Here is a 16,354-nt window from a genome sequence, read left to right on the forward strand (position 1 = left end):
AATGGTTCGCAAAACTGGTTCGCACAATCGTTTCATCCGAACTTTTGTCAAAGATGGGACGATGGGATAATGAAACGATGAGAACGCCACCCTTAGTCAAAAAATATGACAAATGAAGGAAAAAGCGTAACTTTTTTTCTTGGTTTACAACGTGTGTGAACATATCGTTACTTGAATGAGATACCTCGTTTGTACCCTCATTCTAATCTGGGACAGAGGAACCTTCAGTAGTTACAAGAACTTTCCATGGTGTAACATCCTGCTGCTACACTCATGGACAGCAGGCCAAATCTTCACATAGACTTCCGCAAAGCATCTGACATTTCTCGTCCGCACCTGTGCCATTTATGATTACCCCGTTTGATGCTTCAGCTTGTAGCGTTACACTGTGGATACCATATGCGTGCAAACATTCCCTAATAAGCTTGGCTTGCTTCATGAATGTTTTCAGATCCGTCTCAATCGTAACAATATGGGCTGAAGCGACTGTCTTCCTCTGGCATAAACTCCATATATGTAGTTCATGAATAGATAGGATGCCTGCAATGTTTTCGATATCATGCTTGACATTGTTGATGTTTATGCCAGATGGAACTGATTGTAACATTATTGCACCGGCATTCTTGACTATCAGACTAGTCAGTAATGTATACGTTGTTGAAAAGGTCAGTACAAGGGCACCATACTTATTGGGAGAGAGGAGAAGATTAGCATTAATGATATACCCATGCTCACGCCTGGATCTGCATAAAACCTTCCCTCATATTTGGTGCGCCAAATAACCAATGCGGCTATGATTACTCCTATGTTATTTACTGCATCCATAATAACATGGAGCATTACCGCAAGGTGCGCTAAGTCTCTAGGCTCGCTTCGGCTGTTTGACGGTTGAACCATATGGCAATGACCCTTGTGACGATCTTCTCTGAGGTTCCTTGAAGTGTTCAAACTAGATGTGCTCACCGTAGTGGCACATAGCGTGTCAGAGCTCATTTGTTCAATGTCGACGGTGCTTAGAATGGGTCTTTCACCATGACTATGATGTCCGTGATGATGCCCATGGTGATCATGGTCTTGATAAAGTTAGCTGAGAGCCATATCCTTCTAGGACTTTCACATACCGTGTAGGAAGATAGCACTGATAATGTTTAGAGTGAGCCCGGCACAGCCAATGATGAGCATTAAATGAGGATTTTTGACTTCTAGAGAAGAAAATATTTAGCTTTGAAAGTCCGAGTGCTGGTAGATTCGTACTCTCTAGATACACGAAGCGATCGATAGATTGCAGCGCTATGCTAACGCCTAGAGCAAGCAAGAAACAACCATTGAAGAAAGCACCTAATAATTCTGCGCGTTGCCAGCCGTAGGAGAGGGAGTCGGGTGAGTCAGAACGTTGAGATACCTGCGGCACATCGTCAATCTTCGGTTCGAAAGCGAGAAGATAGTCAACAGATCACTCACCCTCAAGGCAGCCAAAGCGACCATGAAGCCGATCAAATCATTCAGCTGAGTAGTTCTGTCAGATGAAGTCCCACAAGAACGGAGTAGAAAGAACAAAAAACGTAGGCGAAAGGAAGAGCAAACAGTTTGCTAGACGATCGGGAAGAACATACATAGTGAAAGGCATCCGCTACCAGTGCAAGGGACTTCGTATAGAACCCAACTAAAGTCACACGATTTAGCTTCCGCTGTTGAAAGCGAGATGAATATTCACGTTGACATACTTGATAACTCGGCCAGAAAAAACGACGTTGATATGCAGATCACCACGGTCAATCTTTGAGCTTTGGATAACGCCATTCTTTCCAAACGAAACTTCTGAAATTGAAAATAATATTTTCAAAATCGAGGCAGATGGTTGAGTCAAAAAGCAAATCAGATATGCAGTGAGCTGTCAAATAATTCTCCGAAGCGTTGAAATTTTCTGTACCCGTCCCTCATAATAACTTCATACATTCCTGACGACACATAACCTTCACAGCAAGCACCTAGGCATGGGTAGTTACACTTGAAACCCCCAACAACGACGCAGAGAAGGACGAGAAAGGCATTTGATCATGTAACAATGTATCGCTGCCATCACACGGCTAACGGGAAATTGCATTGACGGCTCTGTGCTATCTGGTTCTTGGAAACTTGTCTGGATAACATGGCACCGGGCTTTATCTGGTCTGATGTAGGTAACAGTCAATGAGGGACAAAACATGTGTGTGTATTTGAATTGGGAAATCAAGCTCTATAGAATGCTTGGTAAAGAGGGGAAGTTAATGAAAAGTTGACAGTAGCTGGATAGGTAACCGCCAGACGGCAACTTAGTAACCGTCGGGAGTTGCCATTGTAATACCTGATATCATATCCACCGAGTTGATGAGATACATAGGTACATGAGATTCCTAATAATATTGATTTGTGGTTGTTTTCGTTGAGATTTGAACAACGTTAATAAGTGATGGAAGTAAGATGTTTTGCAAAGTTCAACCTGCACGAAGTATAATGTTTTGATTACCTAGGTATGACGGTATTACTAATACAGCAAAATCTTTCTATGAGGATCCTGTATAAGGACAACTTCTCTATAAGGATATATTTTTGGGTCCCAAGACTTTTCAGAAGTCGAAATGATTCGTATCCTTAAAACACCTTTATAAGGATATCCTTATGTTTGAGATTCCAAGATCATGTAATCTTATATTCTTATTGGATAGATAGAAGTATTGGGACCTGGATTATTATTTGATACTATATTGAAACTTTGGTTGATCTGTATCAAAGTAGAAAATAGTACAGAAACGTTACTCGATGGGATTCATTTGAATTAGATGATCATTGGGTCAGAATTAGTTGAATATGTTTATATTATGACATATCCCTATATACTTAGGAAACACTACAAACCAGTACCTACCTATCCTTATAGAGGGGTTTTGCTGTAGACCTCTCTTCCCGAGCCTCCTCTCATGAGTTATTAATACCCCTTCATTATTACGGTGACCTGCTCGGGGGCTCGGTACTTTCAGCACTTCTATCCTGGTCTTCTTTGGCATCCGTAATTATCCCGTCATTCGCAAGCTTAGAAATCCAATTGCGCAACTTGGCCCAGTATTGACAGAATGAGGGGGATTTATGAACCCCCCCCTACTTGATCTCGAATCAAATTGCACCATTTCTTTAAATCTTATCAAAGAGAGACTGCGGAACATAACATGTCCGAAGAATCTGAGAAGAAAGAGTGGCATATAAAAGGTTCGTATCTCCCAGTCTCATCACCATTTTATTCTTCCAAACAATCATCCCACCCTCACACTTTCGATAGGATCTTTAGACGCAGAATTAGTCGTGACCCCAGCCCTTCCACCTGACTTTCATATCAGCCTTCACACACACGATACACCAGACGGAGAATCAACTATTGTCGAACTAAAAATGGGTTCTCATCCTGCTCCAAAGATTATCTTGTATACTTCCTATGCATGTCCTTGGGCCCATCGCTCTCAGATAGCTCTTGCTGAGCTCGGGCTGGAATTTGAAACTGTCATTATCGATCTTAAGGTTCCACGTACACCAGAGTATCTGGCCATCAATCCCCGGGGTCTCGTGCCTGCTCTCTCCTATAATGGAGAAATCATCACCGAATCCGGAGTGATTTCTCAATTTTTGGTAGACTCTCATCCTTCCCACTTGGAGAAGACCAGCCGTGAGGAAGGAGGTGCATTGCAACGTGCCAGATACAACTTCTTCATTGAAACCTACTTCTCGAAGGTTGCCCCACATATTATGAAAGCCGGGGTAGCGAAATCAGTGGAAGAAAGAGAACAAGCTGCCTCCAATGCTATAGATGCGATTGTGAAGGAGATAGAGCCTTTAGTTCAGAACGCAGCCCCGTTCTTTGGAGGCTCAGAGAAACTGACATTTGTGGAAGTAAGTACCAATATCTCTGGCAATGTCACTAGATACTAATGAATCCCTTAGGTTCAAGTTGGGTCATTTCTGCTCCGACTTTTAGCTTTCTCCAAATATGATGGCTTGCTTCCTAAGAGCCTTTTGACTTTAGAAGAAAAGGCTCCGGCCTTCTGGAGATGGGCGAATGCCATAAGCAAGGAGAAGAGCGTTACCTATATTTGGGATGAGGAAGGCACAGCAAAGAGAATGCTTGAACGATATGAGAAGATTAGAGCAGCTTGATTAGAGAAGCCAAATTTATGACGGAACCATCATGAGATGAATGAAATAAGAATCCAGCGGTTTGGGCACAGCAATGAGGGTAATGACGGCGTTGATATAGTAACAATTCAATCTTTTAAGATATGCCAAGAAACATCAGTCTACAAGCCTAAACCATTTTCCCCATAACACTTGTCCTCGTGATGATGTCAATTTATGCATCAGTGTTTCGTCCCTGCATTGTCAGCACCAGTCGGGGATTTTGTCCCTAAGAAACATTCAAACATTTGGTTGCTAGCATGTCTTAGAAAATGATGAGTAATGTCTCGTGGGAGCAGTTCTTCATTCTGCGACCATCACAAGGCCGCCTAGAAATTCGATAGAATTCGAACGGGACCATACCTCAGCCTCCTTTTGCCAAGGGGTGGGCGGATGCTTATGTTGTACAAATACTGGTACAAATGGATATCTAGGTAGGTAGGTAGCTTATCTTGTGCTGACAATCGTGCAATAGTGCAATAGCTGTATCTTGTGCTTTGTTGCCGAGAGATAATGTATCAAAGAGCAATCGTATGACGAGTGAGAGAAACATTAACAATGTTTGTTTTATGTGATAAATAAAACATATTTATCGTGTATTTGAGCTCCAAGATTACGATGTCTGCTACACACCCTCGAGACTAAGTAATCTTGGTGAGGGAGTCACGTGCCAGTGAGGATAAACTCTTCCTTTTCTAGATAGTAATCTCCCTACCGACCTAAGTAAGTAAGACTTAATTACTAAATCATTCATCAGCCCTACCCGATTACCATTTAGAGCCGTTCTTGAACATCCTGTTGATCTTTCCAGATTCGAATTTGATAGAGAATTGAGGGATACCGGTAGGTAATGAGAGAGTGAGAGAATGAGGCTCGGCCATGATTAATAATTGCCAGCACGAGATCATGCAAAACAAACTGCATTTTCCACTTGGCAAAAGCTTTGGGTTTGTACCTGCCCTGCCCAGAGGATATACGACATGAAAACCGACATATAATCGCATAACTACGTACCTACCTATTTAGGTGAACTCGATGACTTCCAAAGGTACTCGAATATTGTTGGTCAAGTTAAAGATGTCAACTCAGAAAAGTCTCTCAATCAATGAAATTCTTCGATATCAGGATGCAGATCTAACAACCACACGATTCGTGTTTTGATAGAACTACCGGTACCTGCTAGATAAAAGTACTCTCTCTACTGTACTTATGGATGCGGCTGGTATCGATTCCAAGTTGCTGCTGTAACAATTACCAAGCGAACAATGCACAGCCCCAGTGAGCCCCTCATAGCAATCGTGATGGAATGGATAGCCTAATAAACTCATTCATTACCTGCACAATAATCAATCAAATGATCGCCGCCTCACTTCAAACTCTCAAACTGCCAATTCTCAAAACTCACTGGCGACATACTTCTTTGATTTCGACACTTTCGGTTCAGATATCTTCCTAGATTTGATATATGCGAAAGTCTCAAGTGAATAAATATAATTCAACTACTCACTTCTTACTCAACAACGAAGACGAAGACCCACCTACCTCGTCAACCAAGCAAGGCCGTTCATTCAGTCATCTAGGCCAATTCCACCTACCCCACGGAGTTTCTACAAATCTATTAGAACCACACCCAGCAAACACCAACACTTTACAACATCCTCTCTCTACTTGCAATTCTCGAAGTTCAGAATTACTTCCGCACAACGATACATTCAACCAAAGGTATGTCGACCAAACATCCAGGCTACCATAAGGAGGCGCGGAGTTGTTCTCCTTGACTGCTTGAAGCCAAATCACTGACATCAGTATGTTCCATTCAGCAACCAATACTCGGACTTTCAGAACCTTCCTCAAGAGCCGCGCTCTTACTTGCGCCAGATCCGAATTTCCACAGACAGTCCGAATCAATATCTTGGATATTTAGAAGATGGGTAAATCGTGAGTACCACATTTCTCTTTACGCTCCCGAGACTTTCCAGCGCAACTTGCACAACATGAATACCGCCAAAAGCCACGAGGCCAATGCACCGATCTCATGAGTGTGCACCGCATTTCCGGAAGTCGTTACAAAGTCCGAGTCTTATCGCTCGATGAATATACAAAATTAGCAACTTCAAAGTCCAGCATAAAGCGATTCGGTGAGGTGTACGATGGACGAGGAGAATATCAACCACCATGACGTCGAATTACGCGCAAATGGCTGAATCGCTTGCATCTACTTGATTAAGGAACATGCGGGATATTTCATACCATCTGGATGGCGCACTGGCAGATAGACTGACTTGTTAAACCTAGTCAATCAAAGCTCTCCGCGGAGCAAATCACCGAACTCCAGAAATCTACTCACTTCGATAAGAAGGAATTGCAACAATGGTATAAAGGTGTGCAAAAAACGTAGTCGGTCTCATTGAATGGCCACCTAATAATGTGGTCTTTCTAGGTTTCTTGAAGGACTGCCCATCTGGGATGCTCACCAAGGAGGAATTCCAAAAGATCTACCGACAATTCTTTCCATTTGGAGACCCATCATCCTTTGCGGACTACGTGTTCAATGTCTTCGATAGCGACAAGTCAGGTTCAATTGATTTCAAAGAGTTTATTTGCGCCCTCAGTGTGACCAGTCGAGGAAAGATGGAGGACAAATTAGACTGGGCATTCCAGCTTTATGACATTGATGGAGATGGAAAGATAAGTTATGAAGAGATGTTAGCGATTGTAGAGGCAATTTACAAGATGGTGAGTACCTCTCAACTCCTACCCTTATGGTCACGTGGGCACACTTGAAGTCTCTATTTGCATTGGGCATGGAGCAGTAGTATTTTGCAAGTTTTGCAAGATTTGTCGAGTAAGATGCTCTGGCAATGATGCTCCTCATGAGCTGGAATTTCATCCACTACCTCGCCGTTCGGATGATTTTCCTACTTTGATAGAAGCCCATTTCGAGTATCTTTGTCTCTTACGTCACTTTGAAATGTGCAAGTACTGATTAGCACTTCTGTAGGTTGGCTCAATGGTCAAACTTCCACCTGATGAGGATACCCCTGAAAAGCGGGTCAAGAAGATCTTCCGTATGATGGACAAGGATGAGAATGGCAGTCTGGACATGGAAGAATTCAAAGAAGGAAGTAAACGTGATGAGACGATTGTATCTGCACTTTCGCTCTACGATGGCCTCGTCTAATGGATTTTCATGGAGGAATCTCTTTTCGGTGCTGAAGGTGCAAAGGGGTGTCAAGAAATTAGATATTTGAAAGAAGTTTGGGTGGTCTTCTAGATCTCCCCTCTTCTTTGTACTTTGGATCATTTGTACCTTCATCATCATTCGCCAAGTATTTGGGCGGTTCATGTTTTTGGAAGGAAATGTTTGTTGGTAGTTTAAGCGTTGCGTATGGTACCGGGAAGTTATCTCCTGGATTGGATCCCTAGGATGGATCAATTGATTAACCACATATACCGGTATAGAATAAAAACTCCTGATGTACCAATTTTCTGTGAAACGCTTTGTGATGTACATGGATTTGGTATTGGTTGGCTATTTTCCCTCCTACGTGATGCGACGGGAAGACACTGGTTACAGTGATTACGGCTGGCTCTGTCTTGAATATAAATATTCAAGAGGTAGCAAAGCTCATATGTGACATACTTGAAGACCAGTCTTGAGCTGGGGGCTTAATTGTCAGTTCACTCGGCTTTGTTGGGGTTCTTTTTTGGTAAAATTGACGGTATGCTTCAGATCTCAAAAACTTCACGTCGGCTCGAATTCACGGCCAACGCGAGCCGTAGTGAAAAATTCACTTCACCTTCTCGTCTAAAGTTCACTTGCTACCATTGATTTCTACATTCGGTATTGAATAGCCTTGCGATAACTGACTTTCTTGGTTTTAAAAAAATCTTACAGTAAAGAGACTCAATTCTCGACATATCAACTACACACACAAAAGCGCGCCATCAGCAATTTCACATATAGCTTCATCAACGTTCATCAAATTAAATAATAAACAAAACAACACCCTTCATCTCGAACAAAAGAGCAAAGAATCGCCACCAACAATGTCGCTATCCAAACCCTCCATACCCTTTCAACGATGTCCAGCAAATTGCAGAGGCTGTGCGACATTTGCAGCTCTCGGCGGCGGATACTTTCCTCCTCAAACACCTGGCGGACCATTGTACCAATGTTATGAATATGCTTTGGCGGTGGGTATTATAGACGGACCTTGTTCGAGCACGATTGAGAATGAGGATTTAGTACCTGCTCCATTGGCCGTACCTGCTAAGTCGGCGAGACGTCCTACGGGCAAGCCGATTGCTCCTTCTGCTTTCACTTCTCCTCCTCCTCCGTTGCTCCCTTTCCTGTGGAAGTGAGCAAGGAAACAAGAAGGAAAATGGAGGCAATAGCAGCCGGGCCATATACATTTGAAGAGAAAGTAGAGTTGATGACTTTTGAGGCAACCAAAGATCCGCAGTCCGCTGCATATATGGTGAACTATGCAAGAACGCACCAGAGTGGTTCCTCCGCAGGATCGACGATGTCACAAATTGAGAAAGACGCTATCTTTGCTTCCTCTTTATCTAATATGGGTGTCTATGAAGAGAAAAATGCGACTTATCCTCTTGGTCATAGTTACCTACCACCCGGTGTGGTTCCGCTTCCTAGTGATCTTCTGTTTACGATCACGACGTGTGGAGAACGATGCGCGACGAGTTTTGTTGGGATGTATGCGATGCGGATGCGAGATGCGTTTCAAGCTTCTGGGGTCGATATGCGGGCTCATGAGGTGAAAGGGGAGTGGGAGAAGACAGGGGCGAAGCGATGGTTGTATAGTTTGGGGATGGACAAGGATAAGGAAAAGGTGAACAAGATTCTAAGGAAGGGGAAAGATGTGGTCATGGCGCAGGAGAAGAGAGGGGTTAGTACGTTCAAGTTGTTGAGGGAATATGAGAATTTACGCAAGGATATGGAGAGTGAGATAGAGAATGCGTTTCGGGATATAGAGAAGGCGGTTGAGATTCTCAGGAAGCGGAGTTTGGTCTCGAGTCATCGGAGCCTCACTTACTGCCTGACAAGATTGTGCGAAGAGCGGTTGAGAAAGTTGTAAGAGAACACTTCGATCCTATTGATTGGCAAGGTCCGGACCGGGATTGGCTAGGAGCTGATGTTAGCATTTCCACCCTACCACCACGACAGCGACCATTGCAGAGTTGTGGCATGGACGGACTCGTGAGCGATGACCCGGACGACGAATCTGCATGCACCAGCTTCGTTCAATTGAAGCGTACGAAGCCAATGCATTTTAAATGGTACCATAGGAGCAACGAATTCGACAAACCGAAATACGAATGGCCCAGCAATTGAGATGTATCATGAGCAATGGAGCAATCCGCGAGCATTCGATGGGTCCGTTCTATAACGAAATATCTGATAGACCTCTCTATGTTAAAGGAGCATTCTATAAAGCAGAACATTGCTGCAGCTAACACGCTGCACTCTGTGGATTCATCGTGGCAAATTCATGGCGATCGGGATGAATATCTGTGATTGGTATTGGGACGAAGAAAATCGCATACTGGTAAAAGGATACAGCGGACACGATGACTACAAGAAAGATTGTGATCGATTGACCGAGAGTTGAATAACTGGGCAGCGGTCATCATGGAAGGGATGGAGACTCCAATCGACTCTGATAATCTATCCAAGAAGGAACTTCGATATGCTACGATTGGGAGGCATTTATTGCGACAATGGAAAGACGGACCGGGAATAATGGTTTCCAAGACTCCTAGTGATGAAAAGATGAAGGATCTCTTTTTGCTCCTCACACCACGGATAACGCTTCGCATATCAACTATCTCAATGCTCGTATTGCTGATGCAACCAAACATCGAGCTGAGATCGAAAGCAAATGGAATCACGAAACTGCGCCTCAAGATGTCTTTCAGGCTAGAAGAGATTTGCTTGCTCATATAGATGTGTTGGAGGATTTTAAAATCGAAATCGAAGCGCTCAATCGTCAGGAAGAGACAGGACAGAGCCCCATTTTCAAAGACAAAAAGACGAGAAGAGAGTGAGTTTGTGGGAGAGGGAACGTTCAGAAGAGATTGCGGTTGTGGGAAAGAAAGCCGGCAGGTGAAATAAGGGACACAGTTCGGGTGCTAAAGCGAAATGATCTGAAAAATGAAGTTAAGTGGAGGGAGGGATGATGTGTAGTTACGATTTCTGCATAAATACTAGATTGGACATGGAGTCAGGAAAAGATATTTGGGTTATATGACAGGAGCACTGATCAGCGGTCAATTTGGTTTGGTTGTTCCATTATCGCGGTTAGTTAAGTTGCATATGTCCATACGTGCTGGTATTAATGAATATGAATGTTTTATGAATATGCTCGCTCTTCTGTTCTTGATGTTTTTTTTTGTCTAGTAGATGGATTGACTGTTTGCTTTAAGTATCTAGTATTGAATCAAACATACTTATCATAAGGCTTATAGTTGTCCACAGCGCAAAGTCTGCTATTACAAAAGAATGACAATATCTTCAAAGTATGCGTTTCTTCCTCTGATGTTCCTTCCAAGTGAAGTGAAGTTGTTGATCAAATGCAGCAGGCGGTGTGCATGATCGATCCGAGCCGTTTATGGGAAAGGACCTTCGCTTAGGTAAGCTTATAACCTTATTTCTTAGCTCCCATATCATGTGCCACCGTGGACCTCGGAGAAGGATTTCCTCTTAATTAAAACATCCTAAACACCACCAAAAGAGACATCCTTGACAACCCAAAACACAATGAATTGGTTTAAACAGACGTGTGCCTCTCCCTTAATTTGATAAAATCACCTGCTAAAATTCACAGACTCGCAAATGTCGTGGGAACTGAGGAACCAGAGTATGGTTCTGCAGGTATTCGCACGGTAACAGCTCAAGCTGAGAAAACTCCCTACACCGAGTTGACGAAGACCGATTTGAAATGGAAGGCTCAAGAGAGTACAAATGTAGAGACTCAGACCTTCTATATGATCTCAGATGAGGGTAAAGTCGCATCTGTTCAGATGATTTACAACAATGTGGCGTATGTTTAACCCTTGCACTTATGAGATGCATCACGCGTTCAGGTAACATTACACTAACGCCGGGTGCAGCGGACTTCGAACAACTTGTCAACTGAACGTCAAAGTATTCAACCACAAAGGTCCAAAACAATCTGACCATCTCTGGCTTTCAGATGCACTCGAGAACTATGGTTTTTGACGAAGAATGGTTTCGTTCTACGCCGACGGTCTTTCCATCGCTTTGAACGAAGCTGGTGACGAATACACCATTAAAGCGGCTCGTAATGAGTCTGGACTTGTCAACCTTGTATTCAAACGCGCAGCCCCTGGCTTCCAGGTGGGAGAGAATGGAACCACCTACTACGGTACTGATCCCGCTGCACCATGGGGAGAGATGAGACATCGATTCTGGCCTCGTTGCACCGTCACCGGTACAATCACCACACCCGAGAAGAACTACGACTTCAAAGGACGCGGAATTTTCATTCACGCCATTCAAGGCATGAAGCCTCACCATGCTGCAGCAAAATGGAATTTTGTAACTTTCCAAACACCTACGTACTCCGCTATCATGATGGAGTTCACAACTCCTGCTTCTTACGGCCATACCTCTGTGAATGTTGGAGGTATTGTAAAGGACGGCGAGATCGTATATGCCGGCGCTACCAACACTGTAAAGCATACTGAGTCGAAGGAAGACCCAGAGACCATGTGGCCCGAACCTATCTCAGCTGAGTATAAATGGGATGGCAAGAGCAAATCTGGTGAATTCTCTGCAGTTCTCAGTGGACCGCTCGGGGAAAGGACAGACAGAGTTGATATTCTATCCCACATTCCCAGCTTTATCAAATCGGTTGTTGGAGGAGTTGTGGGAACCAGACCTTTCTGTTACCAGGTAAGCTATCCGGCGGCGTTTTGATTTATCAATATTAACATTTTTGTAGTGGGCTATCCCTCCAACTGACTCCCTCGTCCTTAAGATTAAGGATGGCGAGACAGCTGTGGAGGAGCAAGGTACACTCTTTGGTGAATCAACCTTCATCTTGTAGAAGGAATGCGAAGTATCCAGGTTCCAGAGATTACGAATGGGGGCCTCATGATAATATAGAAGTTGGCCAATGCCCAAATTTGTAGTTTTGAATATTGCGCATCAACATAACAATCGTTTACCTACTCCTGCTTTCGCACGAGGAGCCGCGAAGAAGGGCTTCTTATGGGTTCTTCTCTTACTTTCTTTCTCTACGGCTCGTTTCTACAGATTGAGAATGGTTTTAATTGGATGATTTTTTGAAAGGGGTACGAATGATATTGTAGGGCTGTTATAATTCGTTTTAGCTTAGAATATCATTACAGTCTCTTTGTACCTACTCTCATCTCATGATGTGATCTGATAGCACGACTCGCCTGCCGGGACATGGTATGGTATTACAAGCAACTATATGTGGATGAAAAAAGTGAGTGCAGGTTATGAGTTTGAACTTAAAGTTCATTTGAGTACCTCTCTCGTCTAGTGTTCATGATTAGTTTTCAAGTCAATGCTCACATCACAGTCTGGCACTCGAAGAATTTACTTTGAAATTTTCGTGAAACAGTCTGATAACATGGAATATTCTTACTCGTTTCAATTTTCAATTTATTCAACTTTTCTTTTAACACTATCAAATATTCTATCGTAATTCAACGCATGACTCGTCATAGTAACCAACCACAGATCTTCAATTTCCCCAAAGCGCCCATTAGACACTCGCAGCAACCTCCTTATCCTTAACAATCTTCTTCACAGAAGATCTCTCCATCATTTTCCGATGCCACTTCCAGAAATGCGAAAAAAATCCATCTCCATCTCCATCACCACTTCTCCCGCGCGAGCGCCAAAAGATCCACGGGATCCCCGTGTCTCGGGGAGTAAACGCCACATCCGCATATGTAAGATTATATTTGTTACCGACTAATCGTTCTTTTTCAGTCAGATGTTTATCACATACGTACAAGACGCGTTTCATCTGGTTGAGATAGCTCGCTGGCGCTATTCAGTTTTTCGCTGTGGAGTTTGATACATTAGATGGGTTGGTTGGTGGTTGGAGGAGGGTGCTTGGTTGGATATTTGGGGATGTGAATATTGGTTTAGGTGGTGGTGTGCGGGGAAGGAGGGGTAGGGTAGGAGGGTGGGTGAGGAGGGCAGAGTGGTCGATGAGGTATTTCATGATGGCGCTGGATTCATAGAGGGAGAGGGAGGTGGTGGGGTTGAGGTCGGTCATTGCTGAGAGGGGGGGTGGGGCTCGATTAAAGGAGGGGTGAGGAGGTGAAGAGGTAAGAGGAGGGAAGATATTATTACGAACCTAGGTATTCGGTGATGTAGATCTTGAGTTCTTCTATAATGATAGCTACCTTTCATGGGTTGGGCCCGGTTACTATATTGTTGCCAGCATTCTTTCCGATCTTTGCATCTCAAGGGCTTCGACTTACTATAGCTGTAAAGAGTAATTGGTTAAGTCATATTGATGCATTGAGTTGATTTTTAGTATCTAATATGTGAACAAGCTGTCTTGAATGAGATCTGACAAGAGAAAATAAGGAAAGCTCATTCTATCTATACAACCATGCCGTCGTAACCATTATGATCTTATGTGACGACTATCCTCTGAGCCCCTCATCGAGTACCGACGAGCTCGGATGACGGGTAGTGACGAACCTTCCGTAGTCCCCGTTTCCAAGAAATTTAAAAGCCTCCGTTGAACTCGGGAAGGTTTTCAGAGTTTCTGGTGGAGAACTTTGTAGTTGGTTACACGATCAAGATTTGGTCTCACCATCTGCGCTCTTACAAATCTTCGATACTTTCGTCGTGGGTCCATAGGTGTAAATGTAATTCATTGTTCTCTTTCCATCCAAATCGTTGTGAAATGCAAAATCCTTAGAAATCACATGAAACCTCCGCATTAAGGGTCAACGATGTAGGTCTCTTGAGCAATGGGGAAAGTGTGTATGTATAAGACTCTGATGGTCCGTTTCAGTGCAGTAAACTCACAATGAATGAAGAAATAAACCGGGTTAAGGGCTTCATTCTAAAATCATGCAGACTCCAGCATGTATTGCGGTTCGCTGTCATATTACATGTAGCGCCTTTCTAATGATCATTGATCAAGGCTTTCTGTAGATGAGTTTCCTCGTCGAATTTGTGTTTGTAGGCAACTAGCCATCTTGTTCATATTCTATTTGAAACATAAAATGGTTCACAAGGCACTTGCCAGACTTATCAATACCTCCACACTTGGTGTCGATGCCGCTGTTGATATTGATCTTGTGAAGAGGTTGAATTCTGTAGCTGCAGAAGATTAGCCCTGCCACTAGTGGGTGTATGGACTGACAAAACACTACAAAAGTTGATTTAGTAATATCTCCTAAATCCTAACACGAATATCTGAAAATCATGATACCAATTCACCAAAGATCGAATGACAAGCATATAGATTCTGATATCAAACAATCGAAGAATAAACTTATTATGAAACTTAAAAGTTGAGAATCGTCCCATTAGTTCATGCACCCACTGGTGAGCTATCATTTACTATGACTAAGCACAAAAGCGCCACACCAAACAGAGAGCTCTCCTTTCCTTCGCATATCAAGCCATCTCACAAGTCAGATAAATCAACCCCCCTTTAATATCCAATTCTGTGATATTCAGGATATGATCGTACGACCAGTATCCCAACGAATACGACTCCCAATCTCTCCATTCCGCAACTTCCAATCTCGCACCATGACTTCCCACCCTCCCCCCAAACCCCTCATACACTTTGGGAAATTCGAAGTCACGGATCAGGCAAGTTCTATATAAGAGCAAAGCTCAGATCTCAATGCAGAATTCCAGATTTCTAACTTCATCCAGGTCTTCCACAAATCCACCCACTGCTACTGTCTCGTAAACATCAAACCCATTCTCCCCGGCCACGTGCTCGTAATCCCTTACCAGCAACATCCCCGCATGACCGATCTCTCACGTGCAGAGCTAGACGATATCTTTTCCACGACGCAGAAAGTGCAGAGAATGCTCGCGTCTTATTATTTCCCGGGTCAAGATCTCACAGCGGGATCGTTTAATATAGCGATTCAAGATGGGCCGGAGAGCGGACAAACGGTACCGCATTTTCACTGTCATGTTATACCGAGGACCAAGGAAAGCGCGAGGATTGGTGATGGGATTTATGATAAGTTGCAGGGAGAGGAGGGGAATGTGGGAGGGGGATTTTGGGATAGAGACGCGCAGCTGGGGGAGAGACCGGCGCAGAAAGGAAAATTCCCAAGGGTGGATGAGGAGGATAGAGTGCCAAGAAGGTGAGTCTTGAGTTTGTTTCAAATGGTCTTTTCTTGGGAATTTGTTCTGGGCTTTGGATTCAAGTGTTTGGATTGTGATTACTGATTAATAACTGATGATGTAGTGCGGAGGCGATGAACCAGGAAGCCGCTCTTTTTAGAGAACAGATGCAAAAGTTGGGGCATAGTGAGGTGGAACAACTTGATCAATAGAAAGTTCTCAAAATCGTAAGATTCCCAGCTAGATAAATAGGTACTAATGTTTCCACGACCATTATATCATAAGATCTAGTGATCCCTAAAAGTAAAATCCTCATATGAAAATAAGCAAGATATAGTATCTATATACTTTCTCAATTCGTCGGCGGCAAAAATCATCACTAGACTCTAGCTCTTCTGACACTTATGCTTATGTTTCTGGCCCTATATTAGACCCCATTCACGTAGATCACTCTTTCCACCTCGTCGTTTCGCCCATCTTCAACCTACAAACTCGCTACGACAACTCGCGGCGCTTAACGGACCCCGCTTTCCCACGATGAAATTGCTCCTCGTATATAATAAGTGGGATCCCGTCATTCAACATCGCTCTTCTCTCATGACTTATGTCAAACCCAAGTCAGGAAATGATTTCAAGATCAATCACGATTTTAGAAATCGAGCATGCGTCCAGATAATTCCGCGAGTGCGGCGCCGCTGCTCCAATTCGTGGTGACGAATACTCCTGTCATTTTCGCTGATTTTTTCGCATCTTTGATACAAAAAAAACCTCGGAATGTAGTAGCATCCAGATAAA

The 16,354-nt window shown here is 43.5% G+C and overlaps 6 protein-coding genes across 6 annotated transcripts; 5 read left to right on the top strand and 1 right to left on the bottom strand.

Moving 5' to 3' along the window:
* Positions 1 to 271: 271 nt before the first annotated feature.
* Positions 272 to 1,800, bottom strand: EAF02_003751 (uncharacterized protein; the record flags this gene model as incomplete). The annotated part of the gene is made up of 7 exons (XM_038899799.1): positions 272 to 627; positions 687 to 1,073; positions 1,122 to 1,202; positions 1,255 to 1,402; positions 1,462 to 1,506; positions 1,614 to 1,663; positions 1,725 to 1,800. The coding sequence occupies 7 exons, from the start codon at positions 1,798 to 1,800 to the stop codon at positions 272 to 274; spliced, it is 1,143 nt and encodes a 380-aa protein (XP_038760726.1).
* Positions 1,801 to 3,203: 1,403 nt separating this feature from the next.
* Positions 3,204 to 4,182, top strand: EAF02_003752 (uncharacterized protein; the record flags this gene model as incomplete). Its single annotated transcript, XM_038899800.1, has 3 exons — positions 3,204 to 3,243; positions 3,314 to 3,918; positions 3,970 to 4,182. The coding sequence occupies 3 exons, from the start codon at positions 3,204 to 3,206 to the stop codon at positions 4,180 to 4,182; spliced, it is 858 nt and encodes a 285-aa protein (XP_038760727.1).
* Positions 4,183 to 5,553: 1,371 nt separating this feature from the next.
* EAF02_003753 (uncharacterized protein) lies at positions 5,554 to 7,685 on the top strand. Its single transcript, XM_038899801.1, has 5 exons — positions 5,554 to 5,922; positions 6,021 to 6,138; positions 6,496 to 6,581; positions 6,641 to 6,936; positions 7,202 to 7,685. Exons 2-5 carry the CDS (start codon positions 6,128 to 6,130, stop codon positions 7,379 to 7,381), a joined length of 573 nt encoding a protein of 190 aa, XP_038760728.1. The 5' UTR covers positions 5,554 to 5,922; positions 6,021 to 6,127; the 3' UTR covers positions 7,382 to 7,685.
* Positions 7,686 to 8,250: 565 nt separating this feature from the next.
* EAF02_003754 (uncharacterized protein) lies at positions 8,251 to 9,556 on the top strand (the record flags this gene model as incomplete). Its single annotated transcript, XM_038899802.1, has 3 exons — positions 8,251 to 8,561; positions 8,696 to 9,110; positions 9,218 to 9,556. The coding sequence occupies 3 exons, from the start codon at positions 8,251 to 8,253 to the stop codon at positions 9,554 to 9,556; spliced, it is 1,065 nt and encodes a 354-aa protein (XP_038760729.1).
* A 1,425-nt stretch (positions 9,557 to 10,981) lies between these two features.
* On the top strand, positions 10,982 to 12,293 carry EAF02_003755 (uncharacterized protein; the record flags this gene model as incomplete). The annotated part of the gene is made up of 5 exons (XM_038899803.1): positions 10,982 to 11,001; positions 11,049 to 11,264; positions 11,335 to 11,435; positions 11,520 to 12,139; positions 12,189 to 12,293. The coding sequence occupies 5 exons, from the start codon at positions 10,982 to 10,984 to the stop codon at positions 12,291 to 12,293; spliced, it is 1,062 nt and encodes a 353-aa protein (XP_038760730.1).
* Positions 12,294 to 15,004: 2,711 nt separating this feature from the next.
* Positions 15,005 to 15,771, top strand: EAF02_003756 (uncharacterized protein; the record flags this gene model as incomplete). The annotated part of the gene is made up of 3 exons (XM_038899804.1): positions 15,005 to 15,067; positions 15,134 to 15,579; positions 15,684 to 15,771. 3 exons carry the CDS (start codon positions 15,005 to 15,007, stop codon positions 15,769 to 15,771), a joined length of 597 nt encoding a protein of 198 aa, XP_038760731.1.
* Between the last annotated feature and the right edge of the window lie 583 nt (positions 15,772 to 16,354).

Source organism: Botrytis sinoallii, assembly GCF_014898435.1.
Source record: "Botrytis sinoallii strain Bc 23 chromosome Unknown BSIN_005, whole genome shotgun sequence".
NCBI lineage: Eukaryota > Fungi > Ascomycota > Leotiomycetes > Helotiales > Sclerotiniaceae > Botrytis > Botrytis sinoallii.

Bases quoted from the DNA above. Each gene is read 5' to 3' on its own strand.
- EAF02_003753 (XM_038899801.1), top strand. The intron at 6,582-6,640 runs GTGTGCAAAAAA...TGGTCTTTCTAG, and splicing joins ATTGCAACAATGGTATAAAG to GTTTCTTGAAGGACTGCCCA. The intron at 6,937-7,201 runs GTGAGTACCTCT...GCACTTCTGTAG, and splicing joins TAGAGGCAATTTACAAGATG to GTTGGCTCAATGGTCAAACT.